At 41.4% G+C, this 24,595-nt stretch overlaps 1 protein-coding gene and 1 long non-coding RNA gene across 2 annotated transcripts in view; one reads left to right on the plus strand and one right to left on the minus strand.

Annotated features, from left to right (window-relative positions):
* The window catches only part of FBN1 (fibrillin 1), a 221,881-nt gene that overhangs the window by 94,038 nt on the left and 103,248 nt on the right, over positions 1-24,595 (minus strand). Inside the window, exons 12-19 of the mRNA XM_032762923.2 lie at positions 22,980-23,120; positions 22,013-22,132; positions 14,556-14,681; positions 12,072-12,194; positions 7,016-7,138; positions 4,274-4,426; positions 1,891-1,944; positions 545-670 (exon numbers count right to left, since the gene is read on the minus strand). Of these exons, the coding sequence (XP_032618814.1) occupies positions 545-670; positions 1,891-1,944; positions 4,274-4,426; positions 7,016-7,138; positions 12,072-12,194; positions 14,556-14,681; positions 22,013-22,132; positions 22,980-23,120 (966 nt within the window). The remainder of the gene's footprint in view (positions 1-544; positions 671-1,890; positions 1,945-4,273; positions 4,427-7,015; positions 7,139-12,071; positions 12,195-14,555; positions 14,682-22,012; positions 22,133-22,979; positions 23,121-24,595) is intronic.
* Positions 14,177-24,595, plus strand: part of LOC142047327 (uncharacterized) — a 28,405-nt gene continuing 17,986 nt past the window's right edge. The window contains exons 1-2 of the long non-coding RNA XR_012656559.1: positions 14,177-14,427; positions 14,564-14,688. This is a non-coding gene — a long non-coding RNA (uncharacterized LOC142047327). The remainder of the gene's footprint in view (positions 14,428-14,563; positions 14,689-24,595) is intronic.

Consider the following 24,595-nt stretch of genomic DNA (forward strand, 5'->3'; position numbering starts at 1 on the left):
TGAACATCAGTAAGGCCCAGAAAGCAGTTAGGCAGAACTGGACGTGTCAGAGAGACCTCAAAAAGTGTTGAGAGAAGCTGGGAAGGTTGTAGAAAAACAGAGAGCCAAAGCAACAGCTGGGAACGGCAGAAGTGTTACAAGAGGCAGGAAGATTTGGGAAGTCAAGTAGAAAGTCTCAGAAGCTTAAAAGCAGGCCAGGAAAGTAGACGGAGAGGGCCAGGGAAAAGACTACAGAGGAATGGGAAAAGAGTTGTGATGAAACATGGAAACATACTGGTGCACTAAGTGGGTTGGCTTGGAGGAGGGGCTGGAAATGTCACAGAGTTGAGTAGGACAGAAGAGATGCAATAATTAGGGGTGGACACTGAAGTTGGACACAGCATGCTGGAGGATAGGAAGAGCATTGGAGAGCACAGAAAGGAAGATAGAAGGATCAGAGGAAAATCAGATAATATCAGTGGAGCAGATGGGAAGGATCAATGGAACACTTGGGCAGAGGGAGTCAAGTATGAAGGTTTGATAGGGAAAAAGGGAAAATTCATACCAATGCAGTTTTTCCCGCTTGCATCCACTTCATACCCAGAATTACATATGCATTTATATGTTCCCCGCAGATTCTCACAGATTCCATTTGGGCAGATATCAGGATTCAGTGCACATTCGTTAATATCTGAACAAACACAATAAAGTTCATGATTTCCTTTGGACTATCACATTCATTAAACTAGAAAAAGTCATATTTTTCAATATCAAGAACATTGAGTTCCCACGTTTTCACGAAGATGCCTTTCTAATTAAGAACTCTCATACAGAAAGTGACCCTCCCAAGAATGAAGACCTCCACCTTCATGACAACTAACCTCCACCGTTAACCCACAGGTGTTTGAAGTCCTGCAGAGGTAAATAGGAGCAGGAGATTACCTGAAATCACTTAAACCAGGGTTCTCCCAGGTGAAAATACAGAGTGTTAAGGAATCACTGCATCGCCCACTTCATTACACTTGCAGGGTAGTGCTCTGTGGCCCTTACTCCTGAACACAGCCTGCTTTCTATGCTGCACAGTCCACTGACTCCAGTCATGAGCACTGTTTGCAGAGTAAGGCTTTGCAGGAACTGGCTCTAAGATGAAAAGACTTTAAAGGGAATCACAAGAACCTGCTAATCTCTGACCAATCCTGCAGGACCATAATACTGTTAAAATGAAGTCATTGCATTATGCACAGCTGAGCATACATTGCTCCTGATCCCACTGCAGAATGGGCCATGTGCCAGTTTCTCAAAATAGGGTAAATTGGGAGGCTGAGGGATCACTGGATAAAGAGAGAATCAACAGCACAGAGTATTTTCCTCTTTGATGGTTCCCTTTCTTCCTCTCTTCACAGTTGGTCTCTTCCCTGCTCCAGCTATGGTGCTGAAAACGACGAGCAATCCATCACAAGGCAGTTATTTGTGAGGCAATTTACAAACATCTGCCCTGCATTTAAGATCAAATGGGTGATTTATCAAGCCTCCCAGCACCATCCCAGGAGATGGGCTATGTTGAAGTATCCAGTAAGCTAAATGCACACTGTGTCTTGCTGTTCTGTGTGGCTGCAGGCTGGGGTTCTCTAGATAATGAAGTGTAGAATACTGCAGTAAAAATACATGGTTTACAAATCTGCTGCTCCCAAAGAGCGTTCCCACGTAAGCCTGATGAGCATATGTGCTTTAGCAGCCATTAGAGTGAAATGACGCGTTCCAGGCGTTTAAACCTAGGCTTATTTCTTTGGTTTGCAGCATGTTCATTCAGAGACCCTTCCTCTCACTACTTCCCTACAGCGTACAGTAACTCATCACATTGACTCTTTTATCCTGGTCTAAATTTCAAGTGATTGTGTTATGTGCTCTTACCTCTTCCTTCTAAATCCAGGCCTGGTCCACTGCTGCATAGAGCCTGGTACTCAGCTGAAAAATATTAAAAATGGATGTTTATTTTGTTTTTTTTTAGCTAACCGTTTGCAAGGTCATGTATAAGCAGATTTATTATCCCGTTGCAACAAAGCACCTTGCCATCACTCTAACGATGTCATTATCATCACCTGGCACTAAAGCTCATCAACTTGAGGCTATTTTAGCAAAAATACACAAAGTGCACATGCAAATTAGCCACATGTGTGTATTTTGTGACAAATCTAGGCCATAATGATATGTGCTTAACTGTAAGGTGGACAAGCAGGGAAGTTTTCAGGCACTCACAAGAACGCATTTTTACAAGGAGTCTCAAGTTTCTGTGCAGGCCTAAATTCTTCTGATGAGCTCACAACGCTCAGACAGCACTGCACAGCCATAACCAGACTAATTACCACCACAAGATACGGGTCAGCACCTTCCACTGCATATGTATTTTGCTAACTGCCCAGATAATTATACTGCTGTTAATTTAGGTAATAGCCATCCCTATATACCTAGTGGTCTCTCTCCGTCTCTCTCTTTTCAGTACTGCCACATGCAAAATGTCTTCCATTGTCATCATAACGAGCAATTTAATTTGTGTACCAAAGACCTACGTGTAACAGATGCTCTAACTCATGAAAACTGCCAATAACTTGCATCAAGTGTTTGCTCCCTGATCCAAAAGAAATTGAAACAAAGATGTGCTGGGTTAAAGATCTTGCAAAGGGACTCTGCTGAACTTGTTCTGGCAAAACTCCCATGTCAAGACTAGGCCTGAAGTAATCTTACACACAGAAATGTAAAATAGATCGCTTTAACTGCCTTGAGTCACATAACCACTTTCACATACAGTGAAAAGAATCTAACACACATTGGAGTCAGCACATGGCTACATTTAGAACAGCGGCAGGATACATTTAGAACGGGGCTGTAAGGTTAGTGTGAGAGGAGTTTCTGAGCAGCAAGAGATAAACTCCTTCTTTTAGTTCCTGAAACAATAACTTATTTCTGAAAAATTCTCTCCTCCCTTCTGCCTCGAAAGCTGAACATGTCCTATATTTTACCTTTCATGAGTTGGCATCTTTAACAATAGAAGAGGAGGGCAAAAGAGCCCAGAAGAAATAACTTCCACATGTGTAAATGTTCTGTTAAATTAATTCAAATATAAAACAGAAGTCAATGGCATTGGGCCCTACATTTTCAAAACATTTTAACTGTACTGTGCAATAAGAAGGGAGCCCTGGTATCAACAGGCGCTGATGGAAAGGCTCTTTCCTGCTCTGATAACATTCCGGTGTTTTGTTGCTATTCTAACTAACATGGCTTATTGTCAAATGGTGAACAGCAAGGTCTCTTTGAAGAGCACACATCAACTAAACTAGGCAAATTTGTTCCAACTGGTTACATCTCCCTGTCCCTTTTCATAAGGTTGCCAATTAAAACTAAGATCAAAAAAATCTTTAACAATCTTCACCTACAAAGCAGATATCAGATTATGCTGAGATCCTTCTGTGCTACCCATATTATGGCACATTTCGCTTGAATACAATAACTTTGCAGACAGCGAAGAGAACCAATAGATTAACTATGGCACTGATTCTGCAACTGGTTCAGCACAAGGACCTCCGTGGAGCCCCGCTGTCATATTTATTGGCTTCTGTCCCGGGACCATGTCAGCACACTGTTCCTGTAAAAAGTGCTTTTCTAGCAGCAGCACCTGTACAGCGAAAATGACGAGGATTGCAAGCTTGCCAGAGTGTAGTTATGGTCCAAAGAAGTGAATGGTATTGTTTTCGGGAGTTTCAGGTGAGAGGCTCAAGTATCCTTAACTGGCTCCCCTTTTTGCATCCACAATTGGAAAACATGATTTTGACTGATCCCACAGTTATTTGTGGACACAATTTAGATCATTTAGATATCCAGACATTTGAACGGAAGGTTCAACTAACTATTCAGACACCCTCAATTACCTAAAATGTGCCTACAAATAATTTTGAGGTCAAAACTGTGTCCAGTTATTCACGTTGACAACGATGGAGGCCATTTCTTGAAAATCCGGTATAATGCTTACAGTGATCATGGGCCAGATTCTTGGTATTTATTTATGGCTCTTAAAAAATATTCACCCCTGTACTCTTCATACATGCACGGCAGCAGATGTTCCAAGACACAGCGATGTATGTGTCATGCACCTAAGGTTACACTTCTCCAGATTTAGGATTTATGAATGACAAGATCAATGCATGTGACTTTCTATTTTAATACTGTCAGAACTCAGACCTTTGTAAAAATTATCAGTCAAAAGTTTAGTCAAATTTCATACTTCTTAAACATACTGTACCTGAATTTTGAGCGGGACATGGCTGACAAGGTTCTCCAAAGGCATAGTCAGTGCTGGCACAACAACATTCCGATTTAGTAACAGCACCAAATAATGGTTTAACACATTGACCTCTCTTGTATTCACCATAGCATGTGCTTCGCATATGTGTATCTAAATGAGAAACATAATCCATCAGGGATCTAGCATAGCCAGAAGAATAATGCCATAAATCAAAATATATTCAGTCACACCTTTAGAACCAGATTTCAAACACTGTGAAACAGCTGTCAAATATCATTTTTATTCATCATTTTCTCAGTAGATCTCACTCAAATACAACATCTCTCATCACTTAGCGCTTAACTCAATGCAAAGAATTCTGCTTCCTCACACTGTAAGCCTGACAGGGGCTGAAAATCCTGAGGAAAATCAATTCTCCATAGCTACTGCATGCTAAATTAAGCTTACTGAGCTGAGCCCTTATAGAGATAGCCTGTCAAAAAAATGAGCTTTTGAAAACTGAACAATTTGGACAGGCTATTAAACAAGAGATAATTTTCCATTACTCTGGGACCTTTCATCTCAAAATATTTATTAATAAAATCTTGCAACTTCCATGTGAAGAATGTATATGCGTAGGTATATCTGTCTTCTTATCATCATTATTTAATGGCATGGTCATCACAATTTTAAATTGTCACTCACTGTAGTAACATAAACATTGAATATAGGATGGCTTCAAGACCTAACAGTAATCTTGGGAGTCAGTCATGTGACAGGGGCATTAACTTTTCATACATTGACCCACGTCAGGATTCCAGAAATGAGGATTAGCACATACCAACACTCTGAGGTGTCACGCCATTTTTGAAGGGGAAAGAATATATAAACAATGTTATTTTGGAATATTCCACTTTATTCTCAGATTTTGAAGGTGGATTTCACTTTACATCAAATAGTTTTCCTCCTGTTTCTATCCAAATGTGCTATTTGTTCCTGATTCATACAGGCCCAAACATATGTGCTGGAACTAGGGGTGCTCCTGCACAGGGGTGGAAGTAGAAATAGGGACTTACTGGTACGGGGCTGGGTTGGGGCTGGCTCTGGCCCCCAGAAGGGCGAGGCCTCGGGTGGAAGAGGGGGGCATGAGGGGGTCAGATCCAGCTCGGCCCGCCTGTACCAGTAAGTCCTCCTCTCCTGCCAGGGTATCAGCAGCAGTCAGGGGCTCTGGCAGCAGTTTAAAGGGCCTAGGGCTTGGCCGGCGCTACCGCCCCAGGCCCTTTAAACCACTGCCGGAGCCCCCGGTTGCCACTGCTACCCCAAGGCTCTGGCAGCAGGGCTCCAGGGGTTATTTAAAGGGCTGGGGCTCCCCTGCCTCTACTGCCCCGGACCCTTTAAATAGCCGCTGGAGTCCTAACCCCCAGGGCCCAACTTCCACTACCCTAGGGCTCCAGCAGTGAGGCTCTGGCAGCAATTTAAAGGGCCCGGGGCTCCAGCCACTGCTGGGAGTCCCAGGCCCTTTAAATTGCCACCTGGGGAAGCCTGGCCGCCCTGGTACTGGCTTACTTTCACCTCTGCTCCTGCACCCCCTGACTTGAAGTGGTTTCCATTATATACAAGGTTTATAGCTTGGTTCAATGGCTCTCAGCACCCCCACTATACACATTGTGGGCACCCGTGGGCGCAAATTCATCACTTGTGAAACACCAGGGATTAAGCCCAGCATGTTTGTATTTTGTGCAATAAAAAGGTCAGGACAGAAATGCTGAGCTAAGCAACTCCATTCTGCAGCCTAACTTCCAAATGACCCACAAGCTATCTCCAAAACAAAGTGAGAATCTGCAGCCATACTGCAACCACTTCATTGTTTTTCCTAAGAGACACAAAATATTCACAAAAGCAAAAACACGGACACTTTTGTTTTAAATTGATAACTCGTAGGTCAAAAAAAGGGCTAGACATTTGGAAGTTGGCATAATTTGTAACAGTAAACAAAAAAATGGGGCGGGAGGGGTTTAAGCAGATGGGACATAGGACCTCTGCCCCTGATCCTTGAAACACTAACAAACAAGAAGTTAACCAGGCTACTCCTGGGCATACAGTTAAGCATTTCTGTGTTTGCAGGAGCGGGGCCTATAGATGGTACATGATTTTTTTTTCAATCTACGAGACTAAAAATTATTTTAAAATGAGTGGCAATTTTTCTTGGGTACTCAAAGAGAAAGATCTCTAGACAATGGAAAAGTTCTCATGTCGCACCTTAAAAGAAACTGATATGTTGACATAGAAGAAATGTACTTCATGGGAAAATTTTATCTATAATGTTAACGACAAAACTAAAGAACATCCCAGAGAATACTGGGAGAATTTCTGTCTTGTCTAAAGGAAAGCAGTAAAGAGCTAATGGGAGGTACTTGTTCTTAAGTACCGTTTTATGCATTTGTTTTAAAATATAGTGGCCAGATTTTCAGCTGATGTAAATTGATAGTGCTCCATTGACTTTAATATTGCTATGCTGGTTTACATCAGCTAAGATGCTTGCCTGAGGAATTTTTCAAAAAGGAAAGAAAGAAAACAGAGAAAAGTGAACAATTATAGTGAGCCTCACAAATAAAGACATTCATTAGTCTAGGAGCACCTACCAATCCAGTGTCATGTGGTATGTGCTATGAGCTAACCCATGGTGTGCCCATCAATGCAATTTTAAGGCTTTAACTTAGTTAGTTAATTGTGACTTGTCTCACAATGAGTTTGTCTTACCAACGCACACACGTCCATCTAGTCCCACTACAAGACCTGGAAAGCAGTCACATCTGAAAGAGCCATCAGTGTTCACACAGCGCCCGTTCATGCATATTCCAGCTGTCTCACACTCATCGATGTCTATTAAAGAACAGAATAAGCTTTATTAGAAATTAAATTAAACAATTTTCAGTGCCTGGCTGAAATTTGCATTTGCAAGGTTTATTTTCAATGTATTCAATAAAAAACAAACAAACAAATACTACTTCACCAAATGAAATATTAGTGCAATTTTTTTTTAATTAAAAATAAACTCTCCAACAGTAGCTCATTCTATGAAACAGAGAGCGCAAAATTCAGGGTGAAAAGTATCCTGCTCTCCGTGGACTTTCCTTCAGTGAAAAGAGCTACATTTTCCTAATATGTTCCCAAGAGATGCACAATCCAAAATAGGGGTCACTCATGCAAAAACATAATTGGAGGAAGAAGGAAACAATGACGGTTAAGACAAAGGACTTGTGTAGTATTTAAAAGGGCATTCCCTTTCTGTATTACCATTTAGTTTGTACGGTAAGAAATCAGGCCAGATAGCAAATTGAAGCTTTGACCCCTATGACTAGTCTTCACAGGGCCCCCAAAGAATTTTCTTCTTCCTGCTGTGGGTTCAGTTTTTGGGCGCACTTATGAAAGCTAAGTGTCCAAGCCCAGCCCACACATCATGTCCTCGTGGTGATCTGCATGACAACTGGGTTTTTATATCAGATGCTTCTTACAGCCCTTCACGTAAACTTTTTAATGGGAAAATTACACACCAGCCCCGAAGGAATTTTTTAATGAACTGAACCCTGAACAACTGTTAAATACAAGCTATCATCTTTGCTCAACAATGGCCACATGGAACAATAAGTCCTGTAGCACTGAAACACAAGGTTAAAACTATTTAACATTTGAGTTGGGATGTCAAATCAGTCAAACATTTTAACAGACTGCATATCCTGCTAACAGAGATAGCATTTTCTTGACACAGGGAATGTGCTATTTTTCTAAAATTAGGGATTACAGAGGGAATGTTTTAAAATATTGTTTGGAAGCACGTATAACACTTACAAGATAATCACTTTAGAACAACTCTCCTTTATGTATTCACAATGGATGATAATTTCCTTTTTTTCCCGACCTTAAAAGTGCAAATTGAGAGTGAAACACCTCTATGTTTTACTTGGGTTGTGCTGTTTGGCACAAAACATAGCTTGTATGAGCCAAGATTCCTTGTTCAAAATATATTTGTAAATAGAAGTTATATTTGAGTGCATGGGCTAAATTCATTTCATGGATACATCTTGCGGTCGCCACCGGCAGATGGAAGATTTGGCTACCGGAAGCCTGCCGCTGTGTCACTCAAAAGCCACACTCTGCTTTGGTAATTATCAAGGGTTGAGGGTGTTTTACTAATCTTGTTGCAGACATGTGTTAAGTGCTTGAGACTAGTAAAGTTTAGCTTTAAGTGAAAGCACTCTTATGTTGTCCTGTTTGTGCCAGCCATCTATCGGTCGGACAGCCGTGTCTCCCCTGATTTATTTCCTGATACCTCCTCGCACAGAGTAAAAGTTACCAAGAGCTTTGGGTTGAAAGAACCCCGGATAACACAAGCTAGTTCCCTAAATTCTGAACTGAAAACAACTTATTTCACAGGACACTAAACAACCACTTTCAATCCTGCTGACCACGGTAGGATTTGTGATCTGAAGGTGAAACAATTTATTAAATGTTTAAAACAGGAACAATGCACCCAGAATGCAAAATATCAGATAAGAGAACTGTCATGGTAAATAAGTTTAATGTCCCTTGTATTACAGGGAATACTCACAACTATGGTGTAACATTCCTTTTGGGCACATTATTTCATTAAAACCTGTGTGAAAATTTTCAGACAGCCAAGTACACGCCCCCTCTTCATACTTAAATGCCAGTTCTATGGAACTAAGGGTCAATTTCAATATCCTAACGAGGGGTTAGGAAAGTGTTTTTATGGCACCCATGTCTCAAAACTCAGCTTACAGTGCATCAAATTAGATCCTTATAAGAGTGGGATGGTGTATATTGCAGATCTTATATTCCTTTGTATTTGATCCCCTAACAAGTTTGCCAAAACACTTGTCAATTTCACACCGATACAGTAGCCAGTTTGCTGCATAACTGTCAGTTTCTGTGCACACATACCCAACTTCTGTGTGTAATGATAGTAATTGCATGTGCAAATTAGAGGGCAGATTCTTGGTTAGTGTAAACTGAGGTATCACCATTGACTTCAACAGAGATTTATTAGAAGAAAATCTGACTCTAGGATTGCAATTACATGTGTGTGTAGAGGTGCATGCAGTGCAAAAATCTGGCACTCAAAGCTTACTTACTGAAAATACTCCTTTTTAAGTCAAAAAGAAACCATTTACTCTGTAATGGTGTATACAAAGAGGAGTTAATGAGGATGCAATAAAATCCACAGGGAAAGTCATGAAACATAGTAGTTGTTTTTTTAAACACATGTAACTGTTAATGTGATGACAGAAGTTGAATAGGGAATTATGTTAATTTTAGCCACAATGTATTTCTGGGAGCTAATAAGTGTTATTTCAGGAAGGTCTGTGGTTTGAGGTGGGGAGCAGGGATAGTTGAGGTGAATATGAAGTTAAAAGCAAAGTGAAAATGGATTTTGACCAAATAACAATCTCACCTTTCCTGGCTATTTATGTGCTCATTCTTAGAGGTCAAGGCTTACTACGAGTGTTGAAAGGTAATGGGGGAAACCCTCTATTTTATTGCAAAATCTGTTCCAGCTTTCAGCAGGAATCATTTGAGTTGCCTGCAATTTTGGATAATTTTCAAATCTGTCCCCTTTGATACACAGAAGTAACATTTCTCTGGGCCAGGAATACCTTTTTGTCTGGATCCTCACTCCTGTTTGGCCCTCAAACACACAAATGAGGTTGGGGAAGTAGAGAATCACAGGTTCATTTTTTAAGACCATGAGTCAATTTCTCTACTGAACGTTTGATCTATGTCATTTCCTTGCCGAAATAAGTTGTAAAAACATTAAGATGATTATGCCAAAAGTGAAAGTCAATGAGGGCCTTTGAGATAAGTCCCTGTGAGGGGCTCAGGTTGCTGGTGGCGCCACATCAAACTTTGTGCCAGTGACACTGGTGTTCTGCAGCAGCTGCTGCCAGGGGTCTTGTGCCACAGCAACCTTCCACCCACCTAGTGTGTGATCCCACATTCCATTGCCATTCTGCACCCCCACCAGCTGAAACATTGGTAGTGCTTCCCTTCACTCTAGGATGACGACAGATGCCAATAGAGTGTTACTGGCCACGTCTGCTTTAAGAGATGAAGGAATAGTATTGCTGGTGGCTGCCAACATTACTAGTGATGGCAGCTGTGTGTCCACAACAAACAGAGAGCAGCTACTAGACAGCGGTGCTGAGGCAAGGACAACTATCACTGGGTTTTACGTCTCAATTAGTGTCTTGTCCATGTTTGTATTTCATCTTGCTGCCCATTCAGACACTGACATACCGAAAAAGACAAGTTCTTAGTCCTCTGCTTCTCAGTTGTGTCCTTATCACCCTTCCCTCTCCCGCCCTAACACAGAAAGAGGCTGAGTCAGCATTCTCAAAAAAAAAAAAAAGAAAGAAAGAAAGAAAGAAAACTGAACCAAAAAAAAGAAAAAGCATTGTTGTATGTCTGTGCAAGTTACAGCTGGCCCAGCCAGTGACTAAGCTCCAAGGCTGAGGAGACAGTTGGGCAGGGGCAGAGGTGTGTGTGTTTGTGTCTGAGGGGGGAGTTACACGTTCGCTTGAGACATTAGTGGAGAGTTGTTTCTTCTATGACCATCTTGAACAAACAGCCCTATGGGCTCTCCGCGAATAAGCTGCTCTCTGGCGCGAAACATGCAACTCTCATCCAGTTTCCTGAATTTTGGATAGATCTGCCTTGCAGCTTCAGTAGGAGAGGTGTCAAATTATTATTGTATTAGCTTTTCAGAGCTCTACGAGATCTGCTGAACCTGATCTGGGTCCAAGTTCTCAGACAAGGTGTGGTTCCAATCCAGACCTTAAGACATGGATTCACATTCATTTGTCTTTTGTACTAACAATTGTTTAAAAAACAGAGTATTAACTTGAAATCAAAACCATGATTTTTATTATTGCTCTTCAGGAAAAAACAAAAAAAAAGGGAATGAAAAAAAAAGCTCAAGTGTACTCCAATGAGTTGACTTTTTTTAAACTTACCCTAGGGTATTGTTGACTTGATCCCCAGAGCTAAAAGATTTATAATTAAAAAAAAAACAAAAAAAAAAAAACTAAGTAACTTGGCTGAGTGTTTGTTTATTCCTTGCTTTCTGCTTCGTGCCTATAAAAATTGTTGAAATATGAGATTTATACACAGAAAACTTCCAGTTTCTTAAGGGACAGGACGGAAACTACGATGACATAGCCAGCAAACAGAACGTTACATTGTCATCCAGTGAGGGTGAGGCTGAATTATCATAGCAAAGGGGAAAGACTAAGCTGCTGTGGTGCTCTCACCTAGGTCCCCACCAACCAGGGTGCTGAGCCCTGCTGGGAGGTGCGGTACAGGGTCGGAAGCACAGAGACAGGAGGGCGAGAAAGATCCAAGGAGGGCAGAGAGTCAGGATGTCTGGGTGGCCAAGCAGAGAGGAACAGGAAGAGACAAGAAAAGTGAAAGTATGTGGGAGTCAAGCTGCAGAAGATGTTATAGGTAAAGACCAGAAGTGTAATTGGGTCAAATCCTTCAGCCTTTGCTCAAGCAACATTTCCCACTGATTATTTGGGAGAGTTGCTAACACTGTGGAGAGGAGAAATTGCCTTGGTCCATGACAGATCTTTCCAGCTGATTAAAGAACGTATTTGATGGAAACTTGCTGAATCCTTCTTGGTCTCAAAGGTCAGTGTGGGGTGGAAGAGTAGGAAGAAATTCAGTGATTCTTTAAGCTGTCACAGAGATATGAATCACGTCCTTTGAAAGCACTAATTTATTGTAATCAAACACTCACCATTGCAATAACGTCCATCAGATGATAACTGGAAACCAGGTTTACAAATGCACTTAAAGCTTCCATCTTCATTGATACACATCCCATTAAGGCACATGTTCCTTATGCTACATTCATCCATATCTGAAATTGCACACAATGGATACAAATGTTCACACTGATGAAATAGTAAGAGCTTCTGTTAACTATCTCCTCAAGATAATGAGCCAAACCAAAATCTCATGTGGCTGCGTGAATCTATGGCGAATATCAACAGGTGATGGAACCAAACTCCGTTGTGGAGGATTACTCATATTTATAGCAATGTATCATTTGTTGATGAAGAAATAAGTTTGAAATCACTGAAAAGCACAAAAAAGACATTTAGACTCTGGAAATCCTTGAAACTGCCACCTGATAAAACACTTGTTTTTTAAATTGAGACCTTAAACCTCCCTGGGTGAAGAGGAAGTATGGTTTTCAGATGTGTGAGAGCCTAACTATAGGCAACCTCCAGGCTAAAAGGTAATCACAATTTTTCTTTTGTTGTTAAGATAAGACCACCTACAGGTGGGTGGAGGAGACAACTGTGTTAGGAGTGAAAACTTCTCTAACCCCCATTAGTCCCAGATTTGTGTTACGTAGACTCCTTATGATGTTGCTCAAACCTGCACAGGAAAATGCAACAGGGCTTTCTTCAGATGCTAACGTTCTGATCACCAGCTTCCATTTAAAATAAAAGTAGCACTTCACTTTCTTTAGGTGACAAGTTGCCTATTAGAATACTTGCTGACTAACCATTGAACTGTACAACCCCAGGGTATCCTCTGTGACCTAGCTGCATTGAATAAAAGATACTTTGCTATTGTCTGAGAAATACATAAGTTGTAACACGAAGAAAAACCATTTTAATTTACATTTATTTTCAATATTTCAAAACAAGCAATCTATTGGTTAATACTGATGCACAAGTTATAAATATAATAGACAAATTCTCCACAACTCTTACACATATAGTAAAGTATTAATTTGGATATTAAAAGATAGATAAATGGGGTCAATTTGTTGCTGTCCTGCACCTTCTGCAATCATTCACATCAATGCACAGGGAGTGCAAACTGCTCTCTTTCATCTTGGCAACATTTTATACTCGCTTTGCATTTATTCTGCACTGGTATAAATGAGTGTGCAAGGTGCAAGACAGCAATGAACTGGGCTCATTAAATCTATCAAAGATCAGGATAGTCATCAGTCTAATCTAAAAGGCTACACTTATAGTCTTATATATGCAGCACAATTCCCATTGTCTTTAACAAGAACTGGATGTGTAACCCCCGAGAGCAAACTTTGACCCATTACAGTGCAGCAGATGCAATGATTTTAGAAGTTGATGCAATACACAATGTTCAGATATATTCTGGCAACATGCTTAATGGAATGATAAATGTTTTATCAGATTGTCATATTTAGTGCTCTGGTTCTTATTAGCACATGGAATTTAGTGGGAAGGGAAGAAGTCAGGCCTCGGGTAACAATGGATTTTCATTTATTTTAAATGACGTAGTTACATATTTGATGTTTAAAAAGAAGTCTACAGTGTTAAATTAAATCTAAAGGGAGCAGGACAAATAGATCCCTAAAATGTCTGTCTCTACCAAGGATTAACAAAATCACTACTAATATAAAATCACTGGATCATAATGACATTACAATATATTCAGAATCATGCTATTTTCCTTAATTTTGCAGCTGTCTTGGATAGAAATTATACTCCTAGACATAGCGTGGTTTCTTTTTACTTACAGGAGAAGTCTGACCAAAATTATTTATGATTTTTTAAAAAATTGTGTATCTGTCCCAACCAGGAATTTTGGCATTAAGTCTTAGAGCTGAATCACTGAGATAATATTCTGCCAAAAACATTTCTAAGAACAGTGCTTGAAATTCTTTTAACATATGAACAGATCATTGGGAACTATCCCAAGGACCTTGGGAAGCATGATAAAAAACATTCTTCATTTTTTTTCCACTATAGGTCTATGAGGTAGGAACACATCAGTTAAGTTCACATTTTCAAATTTTGAAACACCTAGTTTTTTTTCCAGGTTGGACCAAACTAAATCCACATAAAGCACATTGCTAGTTGCCCCATAAAGTCCCATTAAAGCATGCTGTTAATCTCACAATAAGATCATGCAGCATGTGACTTATTCCCCCCTCTAAAACATACCACTCCCATCAAAGGAACTCTTCATTTTGCGATAGTGGTATGTACTATTTCTTTTGCTGGACAGACATCCTGTTGCCGATTGCCAAGCCACGGCTCCAGAACTGGCTGCAAAGGATGGTTTACTTGCCCTCCCAGACACAGGAAAAGGTATTTAGAAATTTGATTCCCAGCTCCTTCTCTCCCTCCACCCTAAAGACTTTTTATTATTTTTTAAAGTGAATAATCTCTTGGAATTGTAATTACCGATGGGAAATAACTTCAGAAAAAACTCTTACCTTCACAGTTTTTTCCATCGAGTGCCACATGAAAGCCAGCATTGCAAACACAGTGAAAACTGCCATCTGTGTTTATGCACCGTCCATTATTACAGATCCGGCCATTCTGTAAACATTCATCAATATCTGAAAGGCAAGCAAAAAACCAAAACTATAAGTGTGATTTCTTTTCCAGTTTTTCGACTCCATGTAAAAATTATCTTTGCCTGGAAAAGTTTGATTTGCATAACTGAACATTAAGAAGGTGGAAAGAGTATCAAATGATCAGTTTGAAAGAAATTTCAATTTGTAGTAGGAACTGACCCTTAGTTCAGAAAACACTGAAGTGTAACTTGCTAAAATAGGGTTCAGGCTCCTTCTAATTGTTTCTATGTGGATTTCCACATTTCAGTTCCTTACAAAAAGGGTTTTCACTAAAATCTAACCTTATTAAAATTGAAAGGTTAAATAAAACCAAAGGCTTTTTGTCCCTTGCTGCCGCTGTATGAAGTAGGAATACAGTGGGAACTTTTGAGACTTTCCCACCTCCAAAATATGTTTTCTGATCATTTTTATATTTAAAATATCAGATCCTCATTTCCCTCTCTCTGCTGGAGGCCCTTGGCAAGATCTTGGAGGACCTGCCTAGTGATACCACACAAGGCTGGCAACTCTCCCTCTCTCCCAAATGAGGGGGGAGGAGATGCTGAGACAGACTGTCTAGACATTTTTTAGATTGCTCAGTGTTCTTCATCAAAGGCTGGATCATGTCCCAGAGATTCTTGCACTCAGGGGACTCTGTGCACAGAGATCTCAACCAGCTCATGCAGATGCCTACTCTACTACCCAGTCAGTCTCCATTTCCCCAGACATGCTGCAGATGCCCCGTAACAGGTATTCAGGACCAAAAGGGCTCTGCTAGGGGTTGGGGATGAGCAGAGAACAGACTGCACTCCAGACTCATGTCCCTTCCTAATTATGTTGGTATCTGAGGCAGAATTAATGGCACTTTAAATCCACAATTCTCTTCCATGGCAACCTATCTTCGCCGAGCACCTGTAGAGGGAACCCAGTCAATGGTTGGGCTGCCAGGGAACAGTGGTACCAGCAGAGGCAAGAATCATCACATGGACAGTTTCTGCCTCAGCAGATCCCAATCCCCCTAATACCTTGGGAAGCCTCCCCTCAGAGTGTCAGGGGTGATGGACAGGAAATGAAGTGAATGGAATTTTCCTGCCCCTTGAGCCCCTTCCTTCAACCTCCTGGTACAAAGTTGAGTGCTGGGCTTGGTCTCAGATAATTATAATGGCAGTTCTTAAGGATTTTCACTTTTATTTACCTGCTGCTATCTGACTCATGGTGAAGAAAATAATCTTTTCAGTTTTGTTGTTCCCTATAAGCAGATGGCGGGCAGTAGACCCAGCGCTATGTTTTGTTCCACTTGTAGTTTTTTAATTATAACATTGTTGTTGATTTTTCTTCTCAGAACTATTAGCAACCACAAAGCTGCCTTTCACCTGAAGGAGCCGTGCATGTTCTTTAATGTCTACCCTTTCCATCCATGAACCATCTCCTCTTGCTCTTTGAAAGGTTATAGCAAAACAATATCATGAAGTTAGAAAAACAATTTTTGGCTCTCTGACTCCCAGATACACACACCTCTTATGGTTAATCCTGGTAACATTTCTTATAGTTTTTCAATGCTATTTTACTTGCCTCCTTATGTCACTGAATTAAGTTCTCTAGGTTTTAATCACTAATCACAGAGCTGTCAACTTTATTCAGGAAAACCTCTTTACTGGGCCCTAGTTTGAGATCCTCACTGAATTTTACTCAGCGTTTACTCCGTCAAACTCCCACTGAAGTTCTTGGGAATGTGACTGAGTAATAGTTGAGTAAGTACTGTGGGATCTGGCATGCTGTGTTTAATAATTACATCAGTGGGATTCTGTCATAATTTAGGGTAACTGCCCCTGTGTCCCAAATCTATGGTCCCACAAGTGCACCCACTCTAGGCTCTTCTGAGTGGAGACATGCACCTCACTCCCTTCTTACCAGGGTAGTTCCAGATCACACAGCCCCTGACAATACGGTCATATCCAAGCAAGCAACTCTACCTAAGCAAGCCTGCTTACTTTCTCTTTGGAGACGAACAATAGACTAATTGTCCACCATTATAAGCACAGCACTTCCTATGCACGCCTACTGTATTCTTATGGTAAAAGAACTACAGAGAAAACAGAATAATCTATAAGCATGCTAAGCCTACCAGAGATCACCCCAACCCTAAAATAGGCTCTAGCAGAAGAAGTCCTTCAAATCCCACCAAGGGGTTTCCTGTGGTTTAAAGTTCATCATAGCCTCTGCTCAGAACAAGCACGCAGTCCTATGGGCCCCTCCATAGGCCCTGTCCTCCTAAGGATTGGGACCTTCTGTGGATCAGGGTCCTGTCCATTTGCTGGATCAGGAAAAAGGCCTGGAGCCTGTTTAAAACCAGGCTATTTAATCAAAAAAATCCTTTCTTTGTGTGTTGGTCCCTGGAGAATCCAGTTTCAATTAGATGCAAACCTCTCCAAAGGGCTGATAACCAAAGGAATTACATTAGCAGATCTTAAGTTACATAAAATCATACAACAAACAAACAATTGCATGTTTAATACAATGTACCCAAAGTCACTGAATCTCATTCAATCATATTTATCTTCATTCCATAAGGTTTGGGCAGCATATTATCGTATCTGTCACAGATTCATTCCATGGTACCTCAGAACCAGGAATCTATAAATGTCCTATAATTACTTAGGACTTTTCACAAAAGGGTACACCTGCAAAAGCGTACATACAACTGTACAAACTCACATTTGTAGGTGCAACAGAAATGCTCGTGCAGGCAGAACAGGCAGTTGCACGTGCAGTTGTCTGCTGCAAGTATAAATGCTGTTTTTTCAGACACAAAACGAGCATGCACATTTTGGCAAACACAGAGGATGTCTACACTACAGGATTATTCCGATTTTACATAAACCGGTTTTTTAAAACAGATTGTATAAAGTCGAGCGCACGCGGCCACACAAAGCACATTAATTCGGCGGTGTGCGTCCATGTACCGAGGCTAGCGTCGATTTCCAGAGCACTGCATTGTGGGTAGCTATCCCATAGCTATCCCATAGTTCCCGCAGTCTCCCCCGCCCATTGGAATTCTGGGTTGAGATCACAATGCATGATGGAGCAAAAACAGTGTCGCGGGTGATTCTGGGTAAATGTCGTCACTCAATCCTTCCTCCGTGAAAGCAACAGCAGACAATCATTTCTCGCCCTTTTTCTCTGGATTGCCCTGGCAGACGCCATAGCATGGTAACCATGGAGCCTATTTAGCCTTTTTTCACTGTCACCGTATGTGTACTGGATGCTGCTGACAGACGCGGTGCTGCAGTGCTACACAGCAGCATCCCCCATTTGCCTTTGCAAGTTAGCAGAGACAGTTACCAGCCCTATTTGCACCGTCTGCTGCTTTGGAAATTGGCGATGACGGTTACCAGTCATTTGTACCGTCTGCTGCTGTCATGGGTGCTCCTGGCTGGCCTCGCTGAGGTCGGCCGGGGGGCATGGACAAAAATGAAATGACTTCCCAGGTCATTCCCTTCTTTATGTTTTGTCTAAAAATAGAGTCAGTCCTGCCTAGAATATGGGGCAAGTCTACTACAGAAACCAGAGAGCACAGCCACTCCAGGTCAGAGCCCCAGATACCCCACAGAAATGATGAGCTGCATGCCATTCTAGGGGTGCCCCTGCAACAACCTCACCCGTTGCTTCCCTCCTCCCACACCCCTCCTGGGCTACCGTGGCAGTTATCCCCCCCATTTGTGTGATGAAGTAATAAAGAATGCAGGAATAAGAAACACTGACTTTTTTAGTGAGATAAAATGAGGGGAGGCAGCCTCCAGCTGCTATGATATTCCAGGCAAGGACATCTCATTCCATTACTCATTTAAAGGGTGGGGGGAGAGAAGGAAGCTCAGCCTCCCACTGCTGCTATGATAGTCCAGAATCTCCATTAGACATGAAAGGGGGGGGGGGGGGAGAGGAGCTCAGCCTCCAGCTGCTATGATGAGGACGGTTACCAGCCCTATTGCACCATCTGCCAGGACTGAATCTCCAGGACACAAAGCTTAATGAAGGGAATGACCAGGAGTCATTCCCATTTTTCACCGAGGCCAGCCGGCAGGAGCAACCCACAGGTTTGAGGATGACGAAGGACGGCTATCAGTCCTATTTGTATTTTACCGTCTGCCACCGGGAGGGGAGGGGAGAGGATGCTGCTGTTTAGCGCTGCAGCACCCCGTCTACCAGCATCCAGTAGACATCAGTGACTTTTTTTTTCCTTTTCTTTTGAGGGGGGCAAAAAAGGAGGGGGGGGGTAAATTGACGACATATTCCCTGAACCACTGGTGACAATGTTTTTGACCCTTCAGGCATTGGGAGCTCAGCCAAGAATGCAAATGCTTTTCGGAGACTGCAAGGGAACTGTGGGATAGCTGAGTCCTCAGTCCCGCCTCCCTCCTCCCTCCATGAAGCGTCCATTTGATTCTTTGGCTTTCCGTTATGGTTGTCACACAGCACTGTGTTGAGTCCCCCTGCTTGTGGCCTCTGTTTGGGTCCCCATCAACAGCCTGGAGATTTTTTCAAATGCTTTGGGCATTTTCGTCTTCGTAGTACGGAGCTCTGATAGAACAGATTGTTTTTATCCCCCAAAACATACAGCGATCAGATCCAGTATCTCCTGTACGGGTCCCCATGCTGAAAAACTTCTTTTTTGGATTTGGGACTGCATGCCACGCGTGCTGATCAGCGCTCCCATGCACGCTGGGCAAGCAGGAAATGAAATTCAAAAGTTCGCGGGGCTTTTCTTTCTACCTGTTCCAGTGCATCGAGTTCAGACTGCTTTTTCCAGAGCAGTCACAATGGTGCCACTGTGGATACCGCCCGGAGGCCAATACCATTGCGAAGAATTGCGGCCACACTAACCCTAATCCGACATGGCAATACCGATTTCAGCGCTACTCCCCTTGTCGGGGAGGAGTACAGAAATTGGTTTTAAGAGCCCTTTGTATCGATATAAAGGGCTTCGTTGTGTGGACAGGTGCAGGGTTAAATTGGTTTAATGCTGCTAAATTCGGTATAAACACGTAGTGTAGACCAGGCCACACTTTTGAATAACTGTTCCTTAAAGTCCTTTGCATAGAAGTGGTCCTGCCTGTTTTAGCATATTTTAAAACTGCAGCTAGACAATCAGAGCTGTGATGAATTGCAAAGGGCCTATTAAATAACCACACACTAACTGCAATGGCCATCAGGCTTTAGATATTTATGTGTTTAATGATTCACAACCAATCAAATTAAAGCAGTGTAACAAAGATGACTCATGACTAAATTCATTCCCTGAAGTCCAACTTCACCATTGCTTAACTAACCGATTGACCAAGCGACATAATGTGATTCTCTCACACTATTGGCATAGCTTTTTGGCAGACACTTAGGTCAGATATTCCTATACGTGCACATCACTGGCACTTTTTCTGCATGCCCGACTGTTCTGCAGACAGCTGTTTGTACTGCTGCTGTCCTTCTGAGTCAGAAAGGAAAATCCCACACCAGTGCTGGTGGCTTTCTTTTCAAGCTTTTTGGCAATGAGGCATGTGGTCATGAGTCTCTCGATCCCACACTGCTAGGACTGCTTGCAGGTGTTTTCTCTGGGCTTTGTTTTTTAATTCTTTGCTTCAGTCTGATCCCCTAATCCCACTGAGATTTCTGAACTTTGCTTTCTTTTGAGTGTCCGATAATATATCTTTAACCAAGCATAAAAGTGCTGGCTGACTTCTTCTTGAGGCTGCTATGTGTAATCATGTTAAGAGTATCCAATTCTGACCTTATCAGGTGCTAAGGTTCACCCATGCTGTATATAATAAATTGCTGGTTTAGACACCACTGCTTTTGGTGATTATCTTCACTTCATTTGGTCTTTCCTATTGCAGAATGCAGAGTACCCTAAGAACTGGTCTACACTGAAAAGTTATAATGCCACAGCTACATCTTTTCAGAGGCATGAAAAATCCACAGCCCTGAGACACATAGTTAAGCTGAGCTGGCCCCCTGGTATAGACAGTCCTAGGGTACAGAAGCTGTAGGAAGAATTCTTCCATTGACTTAGCTACTGCCTCTTGGGGAGGTGGACAACCTACAGTAGTGGGAGAACCCATCCCGTCGCTCTGTTAAGTATCTACATTGAAGCGCTACAGTGGCATATTTGCATCCGTGCCATTGTAGCGTTTTTAGTTTAGACATACCCTACCTCCCAGACTTTCATCAGCAACTGGTCTTTGCTTAGCCACGTACGGGGTTAAGAGACAGGAGAATGGAGACCCAAATCCTGGCCTCCCAGAAAGGTACACAATAGTTCACCCTAAAAACAGTCACTGCAGCCTTACGTTCCGTAGTGACTGCTCACAATCCCCTTCTGGGTTTAATTATTGAGTCCCTTCGTACTCTTGGAAGTCTGATCCTATTGTAGTACCAAAGGGGCTGGAAGGTGGCAAGGATCCCATCCAGTCACTTTTTGGAGTAGAACTGCACTTTACGTGAATTCACTTGTGTCTCCTTGTAATGTCATTCAACATGGTCACTAAATGTATTCAATTGGTTTGTTGAAGAAACAGTTCAAATGATTCTTGTGAAAACGAAGTTGATGAGGCAGATTCTTATCCCAGGTAATAACTTTAAATTAACATAAAGAAAAAAAGTTTTCCACTTCATGAGGACTTTTCAGTAGGCATTAAAAGCTACTCATTGAAGGTTGGGGAGAATTTGAGACCTTCCTATTTATTTTTGTTTGTTTGTTTCAGTCATCTCCATACCGCACTCAAATTCAGAGTGGGTGCATGGCTAGGGAATCCTCTTCTCTGTACAGAGAGGGAAATATGATGAAGGCAGACCTGGATCTTTGAGCATTCAAACTCACCCTATTTTATTTGCAAGGCTCTCTTCCTCTAATATATCCCAATCATGTCCTCACAGAGTAGTCAAATGCTCTCTCAGTAGAAGTGTCTTATCAGTTAACTAGCAAGGGAACAGATCCACTTTTAAAGTCAAATTCACATCCCAGCACCGACCAGGAATGTCTGAGAGTGGTGAAAAATGAATCTTGTATCTCGGGGTAGTGCTGCCAGGTAGATTCCTTCCAAGCCCAAATGTCTTTTCATAGTCCTAGCCTCCTCTAAGAGTTAGTACTTTGCGCTACCAACTCAACTATCAGGTAAGTTTGGGTCAGCCTTTTTGAAAGAATATTTTTTACTCAAGTATTTAATTTATTTTTAAAAGTTCTTATTAAATTCATATGTTTAACTTTGCTTAAGAACAATAAATATTTCCCCTCCTTAGTGTGTATACAGGAGTACATCTAGGTATATAATACTGTACTTCACCTCGACACTCTGTCCTAGTTAGTGTGCTCTGAAATCCAGCACGACACTGGCATATGTAGGATCCTTGGTTATTTATACAGTCTCCACTAATACAAGGATTCTTCTCACATTCATCAACATCTGTAAAATACAGACAGTATATTTTTAGTAAGACATTGCTTGGTAGGTATTCAGGCCTGAGGGCTATTTTATTAGTTTATTTTACATAAGAAAAACAATTTTTTTATAAACTCTATTATGCAATACTCAAACATTAGGAATATTTTTTCCTCATCTATGTAATTCTATGTTATGTAGCATTTCATATACAAAATGCATTTCATATTCAAAAGTTCTAGGCAGGTATTGGATACTAAGTCAAACAATATTTCCCAGATACATGTTATAGCTTCAAATAAACTGAATTTTAAAATTATTTGGACTAACCTCTACAACTGCACGTTCTAAATCAGGTTGCTATTCATAGACAAATGCAAAAGGACTCACGTAAACACATTGTTATACATGCGGTTATTAGTAGAAGATCTATGCAATCTAAACTTTCTGATCTTATTTTTATAAATGTTACTTTAATCTGTGATTGTAAATTGCATATTTAAGCTGCAGGCAACTCTTTAAACTGATTACGTTTTAACCACAATCAACCACATTATATTTCTAAAAAAAAAAAAAAATGTGCTTCATTTTGCATACTTAGAATAATTAGAACTTAATTTATCACAAGGTTTATTTGTTTTTACATGCAACATACTAGAGGTAAAACTACTATAAATATGTGCTTACATTTGAAATCAAATTAACTGTTACAGCCATTATAAACACGGAGCCTGCTTTTGGTTTTTTTTGTTTGTTTTTTTGTTTTGTTTTATTAAGAAATGAATGAAGGCCTTTATATCGTATGGGACAGGAAAATAATTTAATACAATTATCACTGTCTCATTTACAGAGCATAAGAAAAATCCCATACCAATGCATTCCCCTCTGACATCCAGCTGGAATCCTTTGTTGCACTCGCAGCGGTAGCTCCCAGGAGTTGGAATACAACGCCCATTAAGACAAAGATGTCTGAATAGCTGGCAATAGTCAGTGAAATTAACTGGCAAGACCACTGAAATGAAAGAGTTACAAAAGTAGATGAACAGGTTATAATCATGATTTTCTGTAATACACAACTCATACAGTGTTCCCCATTAGAAGTTAACATTTACCTTCCATCACCATATAGATTAGACAAGAACTTGGATAACACTAAGTGCAGGAAAGCAGCGCTATGTCCCAGACAGCACTCTTTGAGACTGGCTGGTAAATGTTGACTTTCTGATGGTGACATCTATAATTCTGCTTTCCCATCTTGCAGGACACAACATATAGGGCTAAACCCACTTATACATACACAGATGCATAAGTAGTAAAGTAGGTATGTGATATTATATAGGGATTATAAAAAGTCAGCATTAACCAACAGCTGCAACACAACAGCACAGTACCTCAAATATCTCCATTTTTATCACTAGGAATTGGACAGAAACTCAGAAAATTACCGTGGTAACTATGTGGTACCAGTTGGCAAGTGCTTACTGTGGGCTGCATTGGCATTTTGCAAACGAGCCTGAGTAAGAAACAAGACAGGGAATGAATTGACACCCTGAAAGTCCGAGTTCTTTTTCCTGCTTTCTCTTTGCACCAGACATACCTAAACCTGCCCCTAGCCTGTTCCTTGGCACCATTTACCTCTCTCTTCACACTGGCTCACTTGCACAGGCCAGCGCACTGGATGAGTATGTGAGCCATGGTGAATTGAAGCTTTGGTTCCACCTTCTCCCCACACCAGTCTGCCCAATCCCCACTCACCTAAGGAACAGCGGAAATAGCAGCCTGGCAGCAGCAGCTTCTCTCCCTCACGCAAGTGTGAGAGAGAGCGATTTCCTGCCCTATCCTTGGGAGACCTTACTGCATTCATCTTTGCGGTTCATTGTATCAATGTACTACCACGGGCTGGGATTTTACGAAACCTCTCACGGGGGGGAGAGGATGTGACAGATGTGAGACCTAGAGATTCAATGAACTATATTGAACAACGTGCCTCACAAGAATGGACGTTTGGCACAAAATGTGTAAAGTGGTTTTCCTGGTGAATATGTAGAGGAAGGTGAATGCTAATTCCCTACCTCCCGTTACGCAAAATCCCAGCCTGGAGAGTGGTCCATTGTCTGCTGATCACCTGCTGGATGAGGCCAAGATCAAAGTCCCAAATTGTATAAAGGAAGGACTGAACTATTGTGGCTGTTCTGGTTCTGAATGCGAGATGGTTATGAACTTGTAACCACAGGGAAATCCCAGTTGTGGGTTTTGAGGGACCGACACCTACCAGAGCACGGAGGTTGGAATCAGGGTGACCTGTAGTAAGCTTTATAGTATGTGTGTGGGTTCTTCTACTGTTTTTAATATGTTTTCTCTGTAATGCTTTTAGTCTTAAGAATAAATATACTTGCTTATAAAGAGCTGGGTGCTAACTCATAGCTGGGCAATTACACTGTTCATAACTTCTGGAGAGAAATCAAAAAGCAAACGCTGGCTTACTGG

Source organism: Chelonoidis abingdonii, chromosome 9 (assembly GCF_003597395.2).
Source record: "Chelonoidis abingdonii isolate Lonesome George chromosome 9, CheloAbing_2.0, whole genome shotgun sequence".
Taxonomy (NCBI): Eukaryota; Metazoa; Chordata; order Testudines; family Testudinidae; genus Chelonoidis; species Chelonoidis abingdonii.